General features: G+C 45.5%; 1 protein-coding gene across 1 annotated transcript in view; it reads left to right on the top strand.

Moving 5' to 3' along the window:
• pcsk6 (proprotein convertase subtilisin/kexin type 6) overlaps nt 1–14,444 on the top strand; it is a 28,457-nt gene that overhangs the window by 1,583 nt on the left and 12,430 nt on the right. Inside the window, exons 2-11 of the mRNA XM_062471333.1 lie at nt 19–123; nt 1,646–1,756; nt 2,803–2,946; nt 3,679–3,755; nt 5,629–5,717; nt 8,764–8,936; nt 9,404–9,616; nt 11,489–11,589; nt 12,235–12,338; nt 12,763–12,880. Coding sequence (XP_062327317.1) covers nt 19–123; nt 1,646–1,756; nt 2,803–2,946; nt 3,679–3,755; nt 5,629–5,717; nt 8,764–8,936; nt 9,404–9,616; nt 11,489–11,589; nt 12,235–12,338; nt 12,763–12,880 — 1,235 coding nt within the window. The remainder of the gene's footprint in view (nt 1–18; nt 124–1,645; nt 1,757–2,802; nt 2,947–3,678; nt 3,756–5,628; nt 5,718–8,763; nt 8,937–9,403; nt 9,617–11,488; nt 11,590–12,234; nt 12,339–12,762; nt 12,881–14,444) is intronic.

The raw sequence follows: 14,444 nt of genomic DNA, 5'->3' as shown, positions 1-14,444 counted from the left end.
TGGTTTTCTGTCTTCCAGATAGGAAGCCTGGAGGACCACTATCATTTCCACCACAGCCACGTAGTGCGCAGAGCTGCCTTCTCCTCCAGGGGCACACACAGCTTCATCCACATGGACCCCAAGGTGAGACCCTGGCCCACACAGAACACATGAACACCTACATGGGCTGCAGTGCATATTGGTTTTGTTAGAGACGTGTTACAACACAGCATTCTTTCATTTTTACTGCAAGACTAGTAGAGTTCAAAGGAGTTATGTCCAACGTTTACACTGTGATCGTAAAATAAATTCTAGATACAGCTGTCAGACTGCTTGTACTCATCTGTCTGTCCACTGACATTCCATTGTCTGACTTTAATTTTTTAAAATGTACCTCAGAATTCAGAAGCAGAATGCCAAAGGGCAGATTACTCTATTCCAACGTCCTGGGGTTCTGATAGGGGGTAATTGTGGGGGGACATTCCCCTGCGGCCTCCAAGCCGGTTGAAAGCAGAAAACAGGATGTTCCGAGTGCTTGTTCTCTGGCCTCGGGGCTGAGATTATCTCCCAGCATCCTGGATCTCCGGAGTAATAAAACCCAAAGCCCACGTCCTGAGGAAAGGCAGAAGAAGAGCCTTCCAGATCATATCTTCTGCTAAGCCATGACTTTAAAATGAATGGTTGGGGAGGATGCCCAGGAAACCAATTTGACCAGTGTCAGCCCTCTGATGGGGTTTACCCAGCCTGTATGATTTCACCACCTCCATGACGTAATTTATATCGAGAAATGTGACGTCTTCAGGATTTCTCCACCAGCTTCCTCATCTGACCTAAACTGTTGATTTTATGAGGTCCACACTGCACAGCCAGGTTTCTATACAGCATGCAGTGGGTTGGGACCACTTTTAATGCACAATTTACCCAGAATATGCTGCACTTAGTGAGGAAGGGTTTGATGGTCATAATCCCTCGCTCAACCCTACAACATTGCACTACTTTGGAGGCTGCTGTAAATTATTGTTAAGTATCAGATTGTTATGAATCTACATGTGAATGTATTATGAAAGCAGATCTTGGTCTGTCTCCTTGTTAGCCAACAGTGTGTGTATTTAATGGATATGTTCAAGATGGAAAATTTAATTTGTTTGTTAACGTTCTTTATTGTAAACATTAGTGGTCATTTTAAAGTTCATTACTCTCCTCCAAGGCCCCCAGGCTAGCTGCAGTGTCTTTGTGCTCAACCCCTCAGCATATGGTTTTCTGCAAAACAGTCATTCATGATGATCTCTCCTCAGGGAAGACATCCACTGTGTTCTGGTAATTGTAATTTAGGGAAATAACAAAAGACTAATTTACACGGGCTGAGGAATTTCTTTATTAGGCCTTTGCAAACGATTTATTTTCTCTTTAAATTTCAAATGATTTTGGTTAAAAAAGAAGTTAATTACTCTAAATTTCCATTCCATTATCAATGGCTCTTAACAATTCAGGCATATTCTGGGATATTCTGCATGTATATGAATACATTATATATAAATTAAGCAATAGCTCATGACTGGTCATTGAATATGGTAATTATGTCACTGCTAAGGGGCGTTAGTTGGCCCGATGCAAAAATATACAGTAACCCTTCCCAATCTGTCTCTTTACCTTTGTGATTCCCAAGGTATCCTGGTCAGAGCAGCAGCTAGTCAAGCCTCGGGTGAAGAGATACACCAGGAATGACCCCAACTTCATCCACTTCAATGACCCTAAATGGTCAAACATGTGGTATATAGTAAGTAATAAGAACATTTCTTCCAATCACTCTTGTCCTGTCTACAGACTCACAGCAGCGGCTCTTATCTACCATAACACAACTCAAGGAACGAATGGCTCCTCAGACCATGACTTGGCTGAAGTTCCACTCCAATGTATGCCATTAGGCTGAGCTGCTAGCGTCCTTCCCTTAGTTTAGTGCTGCACCTTCTCTTACAATGTAGTCTCAAGATTCTGAGAGTCCCTGTTCTGCTGTGACATTATTGATCTTGATGTTTAAGGTGCACCCCATGTCTTAGCAGCACCAGTCTAATGGAAGGGGCCTCTGCTGGTCTAGCTTAGCTGTCTGAGAATTACTTAGTGTTATACTTTGTGATAAGTTTTTCTTTAATGAACTCAGGTGTGAAATTGTCCCAACTGCCATTGTCTATCTGTGAGAAGAGGTGTTTGTCTCAGGGATTCAGGGGGCAGGAGGGATTAGACAGACCATCAGATGGAACAGGCGATGAGCTAATAGAAAATTATTCACTACCTGAATGTGCACTACATGTCAGGAATGAAACCAGCACCAGGGCCCACTCCTGCATTCTGCAGCAGAGCCGGTCTTAAGCAGACAGATGGCCCATAAATGTCTCCTCCATCGCTTACGGTGTATATTTCTTATTGGAGTCTCTAAACTTGGAGCATTGAACCTGAATACTAAAAGGTGTATCAAGGGCTGAATCCTAATGGGCCTCAGGTAAATCAGAAACATTGGTGCAGATTTCTGTTCTCACTAGGCCCAGACCAGGAGCCTTCTTTGTCACATTGCCGCAATTTCAAAGGGCCTACTTGGTCTCACAATGTCCTCAGACTCAAGGACAGACAAACACTTGCTGTTAAATAAAGATGACTTCTCTGTCTGACTGTATGGTGGGCACTAGTACTGACACATGATGGATCTCCCTTCAGTCTGATCAATGACAGGGAGGACGGCGACACATTCAGCAGGGCATCATCCAGCTGTGTCTCCACACTCATGTCATATCTGTTGACTTTGTGTTTGTCCTCCGTTCTCCTCATCAGCACTGCACTGATAAAAACAACCGCTGCCGCTCAGAGATGAACATCCTGGCAGCCTGGCAGAGGGGTTACACTGGCAGGAATGTGGTGGTCACCATCCTGGACGACGGCATCGAGAGGAACCATCCAGACCTTGCGCAGAACTATGTGAGCGCCTCCATGTCCCTATGCTTAAACCTCCCGACCTGGGGCATGGATGCAGGCGTGTCTCCAGAAGAAAAGGAAGACATTACTCTGTGATGACAAATCAGTAGAATGAGTAGAATGTAAAAAATAAGAAAACAATAACCCAATAGCAAAATGTAATTATACAACATTAAATATATTATTATACAATTATAAATATACTTTTACTATTTTATGTTCAGGCTTACTTCTGGTTTTCTATTTCCTCATAGAAGGCATATATGCAGTATTCCTTCACTAACTCTACTTTGGAGAAAAAGAACAAGAGAGTCCTGTTAAACACCTAGCTAACATGGGAGTTATCCACAGAGCATATACTGTGGACTGCATGGAACAAAAACAGGCCCAGCACTGGTAGTGTTTGTGGAGCCTATAACACCCACCAATGTAGGACACAACCTTGTCGTAAATAAATTTCATTTCTGTGTCTGACACCTTGGATTACAGCTGTAAGTTATAGCTGGTGTTGGTTCCAATTTATCACTTGTTCTCTAATAGCACACAATATGAGATATGACTGAAAATCGCAAAAACCAGGGCAATATATTTTCTTTCCCTTGTATGTACTGTGCAAGCTATGATTTGTTTTCTCGTTCTATTTCTCCCTCTTGCCCTTTCTGTCTTTCTCCTATATTTTTTCTCTCCTGTTCCCCTTGTTCCTAACCCCCTCTGTCTGTCTGTCCTTTTGTCCAGGACCAACTGGCGAGTTATGATGTCAATGGAAACGACCCTGACCCAACCCCGCGCTACGACTCCAGCAATGAAAACAAGTGAGGGTCCTCCCATTCTTTTACCCATCCTCCCTCTGCTCCCTCGCCCCTTTATTCCATCAACCGTCTATCCGTGCGTCTTTCTATCTATTTCTCCATACTTCCATCTACCTCTCAATACCTCCATCGAGTATCCTTCCATCCCTCCAACTATCGCTCCATCAATCTCTCTATCCCAGTGGTAGGTTGACAGACAGATCTACGTCTTTGACCAGTCATCTCATGGCACCTTTCAGGTCTGTGTGCTGTTTGAATGTGCTCAATTAATATGTCCGTCACTGAAAAGGTCCAGGCCTTTCATGTTGGATGTGGGTGGGAATCTGTGCCCCGTCTGCACTGCAGGGGTACTGTCTGCATCTGAGATCAACAGACTGACTAATGAACACTATCAGTTGCACAGAGGACTTTGAAACATGCCAATGTCAGCAGCCCCCGAACACCACTCACAATCTAACACTGAGCCTGGGTGCTGCTGTCAAGTTCATTTCCCTGGCTGTCTTTATACATATCAGACACTCAGGATCACAGTGTCAGTTGGACAGAGTAAAGTTTTTTCCTCAGCCCTTTTCTCAGTTATTATTCATGGTGCATTTCCTTGTTATTGTTGAGCTATTGCCTTACTGAATTCCCTTGCTAACCAACTTCAAATGCTGAGAATTCTATCCCCGTCTGGGTTGTTGGCAGCAATCAAACACAAAAGGTCTCAATTATTCTTTTTTATATACCTCGACCGCTCTCTCCAAGCTAGCGCACGATGCAATTCCCCTTTTGGTGTGGAGGTGGACCTAATTTGGAGCAGGGAGAGAAGAAATCAATTAGAGAGAGAAATGTCTGCATGCCGGTTTGTCACCCAGCCCTGAAGAGATGAGTTCACTCGATGCACCTGGCCCGGGGTGGGATAAGAACATGTTAGTATTCAGAGCACCCATGCCCATGCCAAACCCCCTCCCCTACACTTTGTTCATTAACAGGCCTAATACCAGACGAGGCCATGCAAGGCTTGCTATTCCACTTCATCCAGCCCTTGCTTGGCCACATACAGTTTTATATCAGCCGTCCAGCTGATCGTGTACTCTACCCTCATTTAATCCCCCCCCCCCACATGCCACAGACACACACCACACACGCACTACCCCCTTCAACAGCCGGTTGAAAAGTAGTTGTGCTCTTTCCCCAACTTCTGCTCTTGTTCCACATCTCTCAAATGTGCTAAAGTGTCGTCTTTAATGTTCTGTAGCACATCATCTTCACTTCTCTTTCTTTCACACTTTCACAATTTGCCAGACTCAGAGATTCATAATAGTTTCTTGTCACCTTGGTTGATTGGATTTCTGTGAAGTTCTTCTTTTTTCCAACACTTTTTTTCAATTAGTCGTTATCTGCCTGCATCGGCAGGTAACCTTGGGTCTGAATCAGCTCTCAGGTGTGTTAGCTGACTGAGATAAAGAGATATGGTAAAGAGACTGCGAGTGGCGTCCTCTGAATAATCATCCACCTGCTGAGCCTGTGAAGAGAGGATAACCTTTAACTCTCTCCAAAGGAGCCCCGATTACTTTATTCCACCCGTTATGTGATATGCAAATAAGCTCTTGGAGTGGGTGCTGAAATAGGTATCGAATTTGAAAAGTTTCGGACCCAACTTGTGCTTAGCAAGCATCTGGACACAGCTTATCTTGTTGATGAATGTGCATTGTGTGCCATCAATAGAAAACCCCTGTAGGAGTTTAGCAAGAGTTTGCCTTAACAGTAGGACTAATTGGTAAACATGTCACAGTCAACTCTGCAGTTCTCTGACATAGAACTGGTGATGTCGTACCAAACAGAAGAAAGGTGGATACATACAGTAACTGTGTTGTTCTTTCCCTCTCTTCAGACACGGGACCCGATGTGCTGGCGAAGTTGCAGCTGTGGCCAATAACTCCCATTGCATTGTGGGAATTGCCTACAATGCACGCATTGGAGGTAAAGTCCTCTTTGCCATTGCTGTCTCCTCCTAACCCTTCACTCTCTCTCTCTCTTTTACTTTCTTGTTCTCTCTCTCATTCTCTCTCTCTCTGTCCTTTCTCTTTCGTCTCTTAACTAAATTATTCTGCATGTGTGCACAGGATTAACCTTGAGTTGTGCTGCTCTGCGTGGTTTCTCTCTGGTCCAGCTCTAAGCTGGTGGCTGGAGAGTGTGCAGAAATTCATGCATTCACAGGACATTAATCCCCTCGGCTGCTGTGATGTCAAATGTCCAGGGTTTTTAATCAAAAGGTGGAATTTTAGATCTCCTCCTTCTGTGTTTGTGTTTGACGCAGCTTTCGCTCTCTCTCTTTATGTCTGTCTGTCTTTCTTTCTGCAGATGTCTGGAATAGTGCCATTACAATACAGTACCAGTGTGCTGCAGTGTTTGTTTAATTTAATTAATTTAGTCGATGGGTGTTAGATTATATTCCCTTTACCTCATGGAATTGTACGACAGGATTCCTGCTCATAGCCAAGATCCAGTTATGACTTCATTCAGTCAAGGCTTCCATAGTAATGTTCTGTTGGGACATCTGATTGTTCCAATTAAATCTGTTGTTTTTATTTAGTGAAGGCACTTTGTTATTATGATGCAATCAAAAATCATTATTAATGAACGGTGAAGTGAGGTTTTATCAGAGTGGCGTTGTGACGGTTTAAGATCTCACAGCGCTCATCCATCTTCCTTCATGCCTTCCCTCGGCCAACATCATCCTTTTTCATCAAAGCCTCTATTCTGATTTGGCTGATCTTCTTTGGGTTGAACACATGGCCCTGCCTTGTTGTGTGCTAATGCCAAGAGGAGAGAGGTGAAAACCTTCAGTCTTCTAGTTGAGCTTTTCCTAATGAGAAGCAGTGAACACAGCTCTCATCACGCGTGTCACAGTCTCCACCTCTCCCTGCCCTGATCCTCAGGGCACAGCTTCAATTATTTCCCGCTGTTGTGTAGAAATAAAAAGTGACTTCTACGAGAGAAGTAATTGATTTCTGGAGGTGCTCTGGGCTGCACAGTGGGGCTGTTGTGCTATTTGTTTTACAGAAGCAGGTTGAGGTTGTTTGTGCTGTTTGCATGTCCCCCGGGGGCTTCTGCCTGGTGTTTGCACGGCTCGATGCATTTGCCCTCTCCTGTCAGTCACGGGAATCAGTCACTGTCTAGAACAGGACGCTACTTCGGGAGTGTGTACCAGCTCGATAGTGTGCAGAGTTATTCAAACTGTATTTGATCTGTGCAATTTTGTTTTCCCCACTAGCGTAGTTAAAGGATTGTCCTGGATTACCACCCTGTGTCATTTCCAGTAAAGTTTCCATCCTCTGCCAAAAGCAGAACATAACAGCAACTCTTGTCCAAAGAATGCTGTGGAAGACTATGGAGGTTAAGGGTTCATGTTAGCAGTATGGCCTCTTTAAATTCTTTGCTGTTTTCATTACCTCATTAAAGCCTCTGAGACAGCATTAGCATTGTCTTCACGGACCATAGAAAACACAGTTTCTCCTTTAGTGGTTGGAAAAATGTGCATGATCTTACAGAACCTTGCAGACGCAGGCTGATAGTCCAAAGTAATGGCTTCATTAAAACAATAGTTTATTGACTGCGTTTGTAACAGTGTGAAGTGGGGGAGTGGGGCTGTTTTGGCAGAGGGCCAGAGTAAATGTTGTTGATCCAGATCCAACCTATTGCAGTGTTTTGCCCAGTCTCAACAGCCTATTGCAGTGTTTTACTTCACCCCCACCATCCTGGGCTCTGCATCCCTGTCTGCCATAGTTAGAACTGAACACACATGACTCAGTTGCCATAGCAGGACTCATCAAAGCCATTTCTGTTTGCTTTGCTCTATTTTAGAACTTTTGGAATCAATTTTGGTATGAAATGGAAGTTATATAGGAAGTAGTTCTGATAGAGAGATCCATTGATCCTCGGCCCTTCCAGGAAAGTGTTTAATACACCGTACACCTAATGGAGGGGAAAAACAAGCCAGAGCCTGAAGTATGGCACTGTTTCAAAGTTAGCCGGCTGCTCATTTCCAGAAACTCACTAATTCACACGCACACACAAACAAACACACACATATACACACACACACACATGTACACGCACACACATATAAACATGCACAGTACAGCACAACACAGTATTACAAAGGCGTAGCTGTTGATTAAACAGTGTTGGATCTCATTCGCTGTTGAATAAACACATTAACTGTCACAACTCCATATGTGCTTTTCTGTCTGTGCCACTCTAATTGCTCATTAGCACATTCTCTGCTCCTGCTTCAGGAAAATGGAATAAAACCCCTAACAGCTGTTGCTGAAAATAGCAGGGAAAGGCGAGGCACCTGCAGGCCCCTATGTAACTAATCATGCTCATTGGCACCGATTTTCTAGCTTGTAATTGACGGAAATTGTTTTGCAGAAGACACACAAGCAGCCTTTGTTTGCCCTGATTTATAATTAGTTCTGATGCTTCGAACTTTCTTAAAAACTCCCCTTGTCTGCTCTCCGGGGACCAGGCACACTTACACTTGGGAGTTGTGTGTGTGTGCTGTTGGGGGGGGGCGGGGGGGGGGGGGGGGGGGTCTCGAACAGTCAAGCCTTCTAACAGCCATGACAGAGCAGTCCCTTCTCCCGTCTGCAAAGCTGGAGCAAAACGGTTCGGCGTTTAAAAATGAGAGAGTAAGACCCTAACACACAAACTCCACAAACAAGCAGAAGTGTGTGACCGAGGCTCTTACAGAGGATGAATATGGCCTGATTGTCTGTGTTACAGTTTGTTTGCACAATGCACTCCGAGTGCCCAGCGGTAGCCTGGCAACAAGAGCCTCTGATTGCAATTACGCCGTTGGTTATGAATGTGCCAACTACCTAAGGCGACGGTGCTTTCAGGTCCTGGTATGAGTGTTTCCTCCTAATGACTGTACTTTAGACCTGCTCTGATGTGGTCTGAGGAACAGGCTTGCTCTTCTGGGAGAATGAGGCTCAGGATCACAGGTCTTCTGTGGGCTTAGGTATTCGGATGCTGGATGGAGATGTGACAGACGTGGTGGAGGCCAAGTCTCTGGGCATCAGGCCTGACTACATTGACATCTACAGTGCCAGCTGGGGGCCAGATGATGATGGGAAGACTGTGGATGGACCAGGGCCCCTGGTCAAGCAGGCGTTCGAGATGGGCATCAAAAAGGTTCATCCCAAATCATTATTCACTTTGTTGATTTTGCCGATGATGCAATCAAATTGAATTGTTGATGAAAGGTGAACAGAGGTTTTTATTCACCATACTGACCAGGGCTGTGTTTCCCGAAAGCGTCGTAAGCCTAAATTGATCATAGAATCCATCGTACGACGATTCTTAGTTTTACGGGCCGTTCCCAAAGACACCGTAGCTAAAGTGTCTCTTGAAAATTCGTAGCTCTTGAAAGTGCATAGATTAGCTTACTCCTTACAAGCATGTTTGGGAAACGCACGTAAGAAATATAGATGGTTTCGTTATTTTGCTCGATCGTTGCTACGATCCATCGTTATCGAGAAACGCAGCCCAGAACTACATCTTAATCCTGATGATGTCTGTGCTTTGCTCTGACGCAGAGCTGTGTTCTGACCTTTGACCACCCTCAGTGCTACAGTGTGTTCTTGTCTTGCCTCCCTCAGGGTCGGAAAGGCCTTGGCTCCATCTTTGTGTGGGCGTCGGGTAACGGCGGTCGTCAGGGAGACCACTGCTCCTGCGATGGCTACACCAACAGCATTTACACCATCTCCATCTCCAGCACCACGGAGAACGGCAACAAGCCCTGGTACCTGGAGGTGTGCAGCTCCACCCTGGCCACCACCTACAGCAGCGGAGAGTTCTACGACAGGAAGATAGTGAGTGTGGTCATGTCCCAGCCTGAGGCTGTGTACCCTCTATTCCTGGATACCTGGGGTGCAGGAAGTTAGCTCTCCAACCCTATTAACAACACAACTTTTTATATTAGTTTGCTGGTTGATCAAAATGTGCACATGCTGTACTATTCACATGGGCACACCCTGCCATGAATAGTACACACTGTGTATTTAGTTTCAGCATCATGCCATCCTTCATTCGGACATTAGAAACCACACACACACACATACATACATACACACACACACACACACACATACAAACAAACACACAAATTAATATTCATCCCACCCTTTCATATTTTGCATGTTAGTAATGTCCTCTGGGATAGAGCACGGTCTACCTTGCCAAAGCCCAGACATGTCACATCCATCAACTGTGCTCAGGTTGTGTCCTGCTTTACAGAGATGGCCACTGTTCACTGGAATTATGACAACATCAACAGCTGTGACACAGCTCATAGGCTCTAATAGTTACTCTCTACAATTCATCAGTTTGATAGGATACATTTCTGCTGTAGTAGGCCATGCCAATATTGACTCTGACTTATACTTCTGATGGCTTTGTTTTGTAAAAATAACTAAGTATTTATTCTGTGACATAAAGTGTGATGTTTCTGCTGTAGAATTTGCGGGTTAGGGTTACACAACTATATTTTTGTACCTGTCAGATGTTTTGGGGTGACAAGATGACATTTGTTCACTCCCAAGACTTGACACCTAAGGTGTGTGTGTCTGTGTGTGTGCATGTGTGGCAGAAAAGGTGCTGAAGATTATGAGGTTTAACTTTGCTCAGCGACTGTGGAGTCTTTCTCACGTTTTGTGGGAAGGATGGGGGAGAGGAGGGGAGATGAGAGGGCAGGTGAGAGGGCAGGAAAGACGGGGAGACAGAATACCTCTCCTGCATTTGTAATAGTAATGGGAGTCAGGTGGCTGAGCGGTGAGGGAATCGGGCTAGTAATCCGTTGCCAGTTCGATTCCCGGTCATACCAACTGACGTTGTGTCCTTAGGCAAGGCACTTCACCCTACTTGCCTCGGGGGAATGTCCCTGTACTTACTGTAAGTCGCTCTGGATAAGAGCGTCTGCTAAATGTCTAAATGTAATGTAAATGTAATAGACACGGAGGTAGACTCGAGTGAACACTTGCCTCGAGTGAACACTGCTTTAAGTGCCCAGCAATGTGAACAGCCTGGGGCTCTGTACTGTCTTTCTCTTCCTGCCTGTGCCTGTGGTCCAGGCCAGCTCTGTGGGAGTCCTGGTTAGTCATCCACAACCCAGAAGCATAATATTTACAGAGTGTGGTAGAACCTGGTCTCTAGTGTAGAGCCCAGGGCGGAGGTCTGAGCCTGGTTCTGGGAGGGAGGGAGGGAGGGAGGGATGGAGGGTGGGAGGGAGGGTGGCGGAGAGTTGCCCTCTGCCCTCCTCCTCTCCCGTCTGTCATGTTCTTTAACAAGCCATGGTTATGCACTTCAGCTTTAACAGTCAGTGGCTGTATCCTGCCCCAGAGTCTGAAACAGCCACTTCTCCTTGTCTCCTACCACTCTGTCAAGACTCATTGAGATGTGACTCGAGTGTCATCTCCTGACCGAGACACAGAGAAAAAGGATACCGGAGTTCATTTAGATGTCAGCAGAGACCAAAAGAAAACAAGTTCAATGAATTACCATTAAAAGGTAACTTGTGTAAACAGCATTCTTCACAGACTTAATTAATCAGTTCTAACACGCTTTCCCAGATCAAGTCAACCAGAGCATTTGGAATTGTGTCAGTGTGGATATAACGGACTAAACAATTTCCCTGGCTGAGACCTGCTCCAGACCGATGAGGGCTGATGAATGTGGTTGTTTCGCAGGTCACCACAGACCTGCGTCAGCGCTGCACTGATGGCCACACTGGAACCTCCGTCTCAGCTCCCATGGTGGCCGGGGTCATCGCTCTCGCACTGGAGGCCAAGTCAGTAACCCCCCTCCTCCATCTTCCCGTCTCCCCACCTCCCTCTGTCTTTCATCCCTGTCACCCCCCCCCCCCCTCTGTTCCCCATCTCCCTCTCCCTCTCTCTCTCTCTCTCTCTCTCTCTCTCTCGGAAAAGTTGAAGATGTAACCTTTTATTCTGTATAAAATGATACTGTGTTTAGCCTTGTGTGTAGATAGAGGCCACCCCCAAATGAAAACTATGGGCAATGACCAGGCTTAGGTAAACAGGAAGATCCTTATCTTATCTGATAAAGATTCATATTTCTTACACAAATACAGGCCCATTCAGGTCTTCAACAGAATAGTTATTTAAGCGAAGACTCGAATAACAAAGGAATTCAATGGTAAAGTACTGCAGTAATTGATTCCACAGTAAATAGTTCAATACACAATTGGTAGATGTATGCACAATTTAGGAACAACCTACTCAGTCACAAGGCACTCAATCTTACCGTATCTCCTCTTGACATCCTACTGTAAGTGAAGGTTGTAGGCAGGTAAGGTTGAATTTCGCAGCTGTGCAAACATTTGAGATGCAGTTGGTGTCTCCTCTAATACCGTTCTCACGTAACGCTGTGTCTCAGCCGAGTCGTGACATCAGGGCGTGTTTTGTGTCCCATCCAGTCCCCTGATCACCTGGAGGGACGTTCAGCACCTGCTCGTCAGGACCTCCAGACCTGTCCACCTGAAAGCCAACGACTGGAAGAACAACGCAGGCGGACACAGAGGTACCATCCTACACACTCCTGACCCGCGGAGGACTGGAATATCTGAGATCTTAAGCCATATTCAATAAATAACATGAGTCTCTCAATGGTCCCAGCCTCAACATGAAAGCTGGTTTTAATTTGAAAATATTGTCTGGTTCTGGGCTTGTTTTTTGTTTTGCTTTCACGAGTTCCTTCTTTCTCACGGCCACAGGCTCAGGACTCACATTCAGCTAGGGAGAAAATAGAGGGATAACTCGATCACTTCTTCTCAATCAGCCGTCAGCCGTCTTGACGATCTTAAGCCTTGAGAGAGCCTGGATAAAACCTGCTTTTGCTATAGAGCTTCCAGAGACCAGTGTGGATTACTAGGACTTATTTAAGTAAGGATTTTCTTTTTAGACGCCGTCTGTTAAGTTCCGTGTTCCTCGCTCTCTATCCTCAGTTAGTCATCTGTATGGCTTTGGGCTGGTGGATGCTGAGGCGATGGTGGTGGAGGCCAAGAAGTGGAGGAAGGTCCCTCCACAGCACACCTGCACCAAGGCGTCGGACAGACGCACCAGGTGAGGGCGGGGGGGTGTTGTGTGTGTGTGGTTTGGGGGGGGGGGGGGGGTCTGAGGTCACATGCCCAGGAAGGGATGGGTGTGGTTTCATTTAGAGACGTGTTTTCGAGAGAAACACTGACTTAGAGGTTGCTCATGTTAGAGGTGATCCAGTACAGTCCTAGAGCCGCACAGGTAAAGCTGTTCAAGTCCAGCGTTAGTAACACAGGTATGGGGACGTCTCCCTGGCGAGCTGTAGTAACACAGGTATGGGGACGTCTCCCTGGCGAGCTGTAGTAACACAGGTATGGGGAGGTCTCCCTGGCGAGCTCTAGTGCTCTACGTCTCAGTATGGCTCCACCAAGAAACCTCTTTTACTAAAAGCTGTAATATCTCCAAAGTGTCACACTCCAAATTAAACTCATCTTTATTGTCTATCTGTCATCCTCTTCAGATAGAGAAGCGAGGCCAAATTGTGTCTTGATGAAGTGCGTTGATGCATTATAATCATTCACTGAGGTCATAAATTACCCCCCCCCTCACGATGCGCCCCTCAGGCACCCTCTCTTAACAGCGACTGTTGTGATTCAGTGCCATAAATTACACTTTAATATTCGAAAAGTAGGTCTGATGATAATGCCCTGTGATTAGAGTCATTTATTTTCATAAAGAGGCCATTGTTAGTAATTGGAGCAGGTCTAAGTATTATGAGGTCATACCTTTTATAGGGAGCACAGCTCTGCTTTCAAAGGAAGACAATGTGAGGCGATGGGACTTTCACAAGCACACAGAGGCTGTGGAGATTGTGAAATACAAACAGAGTTGTTAAAGTCTGATGAACTTCATCCTTTGCTTTGATCTAGCCAAACAGATTCTACCCAGCCTGGGACCTAAGAAGCACTCAGATCTTGCGTTTGGTGAGGTCTATGTATTGCTGAAAGAGTTCCATCAGCTGGCAAGCATCTGGTTTAACCTCATAGTGGTCTATTGTCTCTGAAGATGTATGTATGTGAACGGAATTAATAGACCTCAATGAGAGACAGTTGATGTTTCACAATAAAAGCAGCTTCTTGCCTTCGCCTGTGTTAAGGGAAAGTATGTTCTGTGTAATGTTTTCTTGTTTCGGAGTAATGATGAAACTCCATCTGGGTTGATGACCAGCATGCACTTGAGAGAAACAAGATGGCAGTTGTTTGTTTATTTCACCATTGGAACGTCATTTCATACCACCCAGAAAACGGGAAATAGCAAACGTATGCCAGCAACCCACTCAGGCTTTAGTCAAGTGACTCGGTATCTGTCATGGACAGATACCGAGTCACTTTGCATTTAACGTTTAGGCTTTTTACTCAGACAATGTTGCTTTTTAGGTTGCCAGTGAGAGCCAAGAGAGAAGACTCTGTTTCCTAGAAGTGGAAACTTCTGAGAGCTCTCCAGATAATGGCTTTGTAATGGACTGAGCTGTTCTGTAGACGGAGGGATGGATCTTACGGGCGCACAGAGCGAGCCTGGCTGTGTTGTGTCTGTCTCCTAACACCCTGCAGCTCTGCTGTTACACTGCATGGTCTCTGATCACAATATTTAG

The sequence above is a fragment of the Osmerus eperlanus genome, chromosome 10 (genome assembly GCF_963692335.1).
Source record: "Osmerus eperlanus chromosome 10, fOsmEpe2.1, whole genome shotgun sequence".
NCBI lineage: Eukaryota > Metazoa > Chordata > Actinopteri > Osmeriformes > Osmeridae > Osmerus > Osmerus eperlanus.
Note: the sequence above shows the minus strand (reverse complement) of the source record. Positions and strands in the feature narration are given on the sequence as shown.